This window comes from Pollicipes pollicipes, unplaced genomic scaffold, assembly GCF_011947565.3.
Source record: "Pollicipes pollicipes isolate AB1234 unplaced genomic scaffold, Ppol_2.1 Scaffold_4881;HRSCAF=5763_pilon_pilon_pilon, whole genome shotgun sequence".
Taxonomy (NCBI): domain Eukaryota; kingdom Metazoa; phylum Arthropoda; class Thecostraca; order Pollicipedomorpha; family Pollicipedidae; genus Pollicipes; species Pollicipes pollicipes.
In genome coordinates this window covers 43,317,238-43,322,830 of record NW_023596576.1, presented here as the reverse complement: position 1 = coordinate 43,322,830, position 5,593 = coordinate 43,317,238, and the positions used below count along the sequence as shown (strand labels likewise).

The 5,593-nt window shown below is 57.6% G+C and overlaps 1 protein-coding gene and 1 pseudogene across 1 annotated transcript in view; one reads left to right on the top strand and one right to left on the bottom strand.

The window, feature by feature from the left end:
- Positions 1-963: 963 nt before the first annotated feature.
- LOC119100428 (chitin deacetylase 1-like) lies at positions 964-3,721 on the bottom strand (annotated as a pseudogene).
- An 892-nt stretch (positions 3,722-4,613) lies between these two features.
- Positions 4,614-5,593, top strand: part of LOC119100427 (band 7 protein AGAP004871-like) — a 9,463-nt gene continuing 8,483 nt past the window's right edge. The window contains 1 exon segment of the mRNA XM_037223523.1: positions 4,614-4,619. Within this exon segment, the coding sequence (XP_037079418.1) occupies positions 4,614-4,619 (6 nt within the window).

Here is a 5,593-nt window from a genome sequence, read left to right as displayed (position 1 = left end):
AACGGGGTACAAACAGACCACTGTCCTGTCTCGTGGGTCGACCATGCACTTCACCCACAGTGCGGAGCCACGAGCAAGTGAGTCAGGCTCGTCCAAACTGGTCACCCTCATCGCCCGTAAGGAAATTCCACGTCAATCTTTCTTTGTATTTGGCGGCAGGCACCCGTGAACAGAACATGGCGATCGTTTGCAACAATGCGGCTCTTGCCTGGCGGACGTCACGTGACAGGGCTCGCCCCTCGCCTGGCGCGTGGGAGGGGAGGGGTTTCACACGGCGGGAGGGGTCAGCCTTTCGGTCAAGGTACAGCGAGGTGGTGTAGCGGCACCGTTGTCGAGCGCGTGGTGCCCGGGCCCGCCGCCTCCAGTAGGTGTCGCATGGATGGCGTGCTCACAGGGACCCGGGCCGAACGACGCTCGCAGGGCGCGTTTTAACCGACGGATGGCGAACGGCGTTCGTTTGCTGCGGTTTGACTAGAGTTCACATTTGTTCGGAGAGGAGGTCAACTGATGCTCGAGGGGATCATTTGTTGGAAGAACTGTAGGGATGGGCTTTATCTAAACAAAAGATGAACAGTATGCATCGCGATTGAGATAACACGTGAATCCGATTAGCTTCCTTCCTTTTTCCGATTAGCTTGCGGAAAGAAAAGCCGTGGATTATTCGTCACAATAGCCCACACGAATTTAAAAATGCAGCATTTTGCATAAATTCGGTTTTGGGTTTTTTGTGGAATTCACTGACAAAAACAATTCCGCGCCCAGTTTTACTTTACACAATAGAATACAGACGAATAACAAAATAACTGAGTCGGGCGAAGTGCAGGGTGCTCAGCTCACCCGGACCGGGCACGGCCGCAACAGCCATCCGGCTCACAGCCCAAACAACGGCGAAGGCATCAGCTGCCAGTGATCGAGCCGGCGCCTGCCCGCAGCCGGGCGGCGCTGCGTGACATCGGAAGAAGCGCAGGGCGCCGCTCTACAGGGAGAACCCGTTTCCGGAGAGGTCCTGGATCCACGGGTAGTTCTTGGGGCACTCCATGCAGCTGTTCAGGTAGAAGTTCTCTCCGGGCAGCTCCCCTGCGAACGAAAACACCCGAGAATTCAGTCGAAAATGCGACTCTGTCAGCTTTCAGGAAAACATAACCTTGATAGTCACCAACCGCACCCTTGTGCATTGCGCATTTTAGGCACACGTTGATGAAGGATGTCCGACGAGGCGCAACGTTTCGGCGGGCACGAGAAGCAGGTTTTTAGCCAATAGACGTCGACAGGCAGACCTCAAATTCACTAACGTGTACTCAGATGAATATCACTACATTAGGGGGGCAGTAGAAGAGGAGCCGGCGTGCAGCCTCGGCCACGATGAGGAGCTGGTGACCGCGGGACGCCAGCTGCCCTCTTACCTGGTGGTCAGCGGGCACGGGTTGGGCAGCGAGCAGAACGGCAGGCCCTTGACGTCGCACTTCTCCTTCCACTCCAGGAAGTCACGGATGCCGTTGCTTTCGGTCGGGTTGTTTATCCAGCTCAACGCCTGCTGCTGAGGACGAAATAGACGTCATTCTTGGCCTGCATCTCGTCGATGAACTTGTTGAGCTCCTTCTTGAAGTCCTTGTTGCTGCTCAGCCAGCCGGCGGTGAAGTGCAGCCCGAGCGGTGCACGGTTGGTCGTGTGTAGTGGCGGTCGAAGTTGCTGCGCAGCATCTGGGCGAACTGCTCGCCAGACCGAATGCTGGTGCACGAGGAGAGCAGGTGGCAGCCCGGCAGGCGCTCGTCAACGTTCCTGTCCTCGCGCAGGTCCAGCTCGTTGATGACCATCTCCCAGATCCTGCTGGTCTGCGATGGGCAGTTCTGCGAGGTGCCCAGGCACTTGTGCGGCATGCGGTAGTCGAGCGTGTACGGCCAGATGGGAACGCGGCCCCAGCGGCGTCCGTAATGGACGAGTCATACAGGAACTGCTGATCTTCCATCATCACGAACTGGGTGTTGCCGCCCACGCGCAGCTGCGGCGCGCGCACGCCCAAGATGGTTGCCGTCGGTGATGTTGGCGAAGACCCTCGATGATATTGCGCGCGCCGGCCATCTCGTCGCTCCACGTTTCGTAGCTGCCATACGACCAGTAGTCGGGGTCGTCTTCGTTGGTGATGGAGAAACACGCCCAATTTCGTGGCCCTTGCGGTGCAGCTCCTGCACGGCCGAGTAGTGGTGTACTTGTGCGACACGTAGAAGGTGCCCTTGGCCGAGCAGCCGTTCGGGTTCTGGCGATCGTCGCGGAAGAAGATGTCCTGGAAGATGCCGATGTTGTCGACGTTGACAGAGCCGTGGAAGGTGATGGTGATCATTTGCGGCGTCTGGTCGGGGTTCAGATTTCCCGGGATTGTGGTGCCGTCCGCCCCGAACAGAAGCAGTCGGGCAGCACGCAGTCGGTCTGGTCGCAGACACCGGCTCCGTTCGGATCCACGCCGGACCGCTGTGGACGCGCACCGGCAGCTCCCGTAAGCACGCGAACAGCGTGGTTAGCGAAAATAGTGATGTTGAATAGCATAGAGTGGCAGCGAGGGGCGCGAGTAAAGCTATGACGGGGATAACCATCATCTAGGAACGGCAAGGTTTTTAAGCTCAATTCATGTGTGCTTATTTCACGAGCTGCTGAGCTGTGAGCTGTCTTGAGAGATCGTGAAGTCAAAAACGTTGTCGTTGCGCGTGCCTGCCCAAAACTAGCGCTGCCTAGGCGAGCATGATTCTCCGACCCACGACCCCCCGTCAGCCCCCTGTGTCGGCCCGTGCCGAAGGTCAATTACTGCAGGCGTTCTCGTCCGACTCGTCCACACCAGTCTGGTCGGACCGTCGCAGAAGAGATCCCTGTCGATGCAGTCCTCGTTGCCGCAGGCCAGCTGGGCCCCTCGGGGCAGAGCGGCTCGTCCGGGGCCAGCAGCTGGGCAGCACCTTCTTCGGCTCTGCGGACGGCCCACCGTCGTAGTGTAATGTGCGGCACCGCCAGGTGGAGCGCCGGCGGGTGCGGACATCTGCCTCCGGTACGCTGGTGTTCTGAATTTCCAATCAAGGGGAGTATCGGTGTGCCATGAGCGTTGTGGGTGGTGGTTTTCCCCGAGAGTCCGCGCTGGCCACGCATCCGATATCTCATTGAGCGTACTGCGCTGTCAAATTCTCGGCCCCAAATGGAGTGACATCCCCGGAACCAGCGCTGCCTCGTGCTGTGGCCAGGGGCTGTGACTTACTCTCCAGGATGTCGCACGTCTTGACGTGCCTCTTCCAGAGGCAGGTCTGCTGGCGGACGTCGAATGCCAGTCCATCGGGACCACCTGGATCCGCTTCAAGCCGGCCCTGGTGCACTCCTTGGGGACGACTACGCGGGACTCAGACACTCAGGACAAACATCCAGACACGCGCTTGAACGTCCAGAAAGGCCATGAGACACTGAAGCGAAACATCCCGTACGCGAGTCATCGCTCATCAGACACATGATTCCACTCCAGACACCCAGACTGACATCAGGGCCAGCCCCCAGCCCGGCAGTGCTGTTGACAGTAGCGGTCGGTCTGTCGACTCACCTGTAGGACCTCCTTGCAGTCGCCGTCCAATCGAGCCGGAGAGAAGTACTCATCGCCGCGACCCTTGCAGAGCTCTTCGATGTTCTCCTTATCCTTGGTGCGTTGTGATTGGCGCTTCTCGCGCCGCAGACTAGTGGCGTCCGCTGCAACGGGTCACGCACTGGTCACATGAGCCCGGGCGAGCACGCAGACTAGTGGCGTCCGCTGCAACGGGTCACGCACTGGTCACATGAGCCCGGGCGAGCACGCAGACTAGTGGCGTCCGCTGCAACGGGTCACGCACTGGTCACATGAGCCCGGGCGAGCACGCAGACTAGTGGCGTCCGCTGCAACGGGTCACGCACTGGTCTCATGAGCCCGGGCGAGCACGCAGACTAGTGGCGTCCGCTGCAACGGGTCACGCACTGGTCACATGAGCCCGGGCGAGCACGCAGCGGCAGAGCGCCCGGCGCATGCATTACATGACTTTGCCGCGCTTTGGCATTCAGTCATGACACTGAAATGTGAATTGCCGAGTTCAGCTTGTTTTTGTAGGTCGCTTGAAGCGTGACACCCGAGAAAAGTATAAACAATCATTTTGTAGCACGCTAATTAGCGCTGTGGCGATAGAAGTTAAACCATGCAAACAATTTCTGGCCACTGCCTTTTTTTACTGACACAGCGATATCTTGTCTTTTTGCGTCAAAGTCAGAAATTGTCAACATTTTCCATATCCATGCCTTTTCCGACCGTTAGAACACCATACTACAGTGCCAACCGGGCTCGCAGCGGGTTGGCAGCCTGCAAGGTGCTGCTCATTTAAAGCGGGCAATATCCTGTCATTCCACATATGTCGCCAACTTAGCAGCCTGTGACCCTTTGACTTACAAACTTGTAAGACATCAGCATGTCAAGAAACTTATCTGACGAAAGCCTATTTCAGCCACCGCAACTTAATTCCGCTGATGCTAAGCCAACACGTCCGGTCGGACGGTACCAGCCTTCTCAGAAGCCGCTCCCCCACTCTCACATAGACAGCATTGATCACGTTTCAGGTCCCCGAAACATGCCAGTGCGATGTCGAAAAACAAGCGAGCTTGCACGGGAAGTAAGCGAGACACCTCCCAAATCCTGCAGCAATGCCGCATCGCAAGCGATCAGTCGCCACGCGACAGCGCCATGTCCCGCACCTGGTGCGAGGCCCCGCAGCGCCTTATCCTGAGCTCCTTTGCTTCTGCCGCCATCGCGACGTGTCAAGAGCCCCGACCGGTTCTGCTGTCGGCATGAGCGAGCTTCCAGCCATCTGTGCGGCTTATCGCCCGCTCCTGACCGCGGCCGGTGCTCCAACTGACCGCAGCTAGGCCCCACGCTAATGACGTCAGGCAGCGGCAAGCGGGGCAGGATCGGCTGACCGCAGCCGAAGAAAGTGTCCCACCAAGGTCAGCCGCCGGTCGGTGCCGCTCTCCGCGATCGCGACCTGTGACGGCCGCCTCCGGGGAAGGACAACACTGGCTGGCCAGCGGAGAGAGGAGTGTTGAGAGAGAGTGGGAGTAAATAACGGCGAGGGGCGGCAAAGACGTTTGGTTTTTTGACAGACAGAACCATCCAGCTCAGGCAGAAATTTTCCAAACGGTAAGGCGCCACGGTCTCGCATCAAGCTGCTCGATTGATTATGGCTATCACAGCCCAGACCAGATCCACCCACCCATTAATCTTCACTTTCTTGTTTTTCCGTAGTTGAATCCTGTTAGTTTTGCGGTAGTTTGTTTTGCGAAGTTACCTTTGGACACCCTTGGATGTCTGTTGAGTTTAGTCCAGAGGTGGTTGAAAAAGATGAGCTGCTGGCGGCTAAACGTATAGATAGCATCGGCCCTTGTCCAGTACTATGCTGGTCCGCGGAAAATGAAATACCCACGGAATCTTTCATTCATCAGAAAACCGGGATTTCACATCTGGACAGGTCACAAGGTAGGCATAAAGGCCGATGTGGTCTCATTGTTTTGCATGTAAAACCCTACTCGGCTACGACCAATACTCGGAGACGGA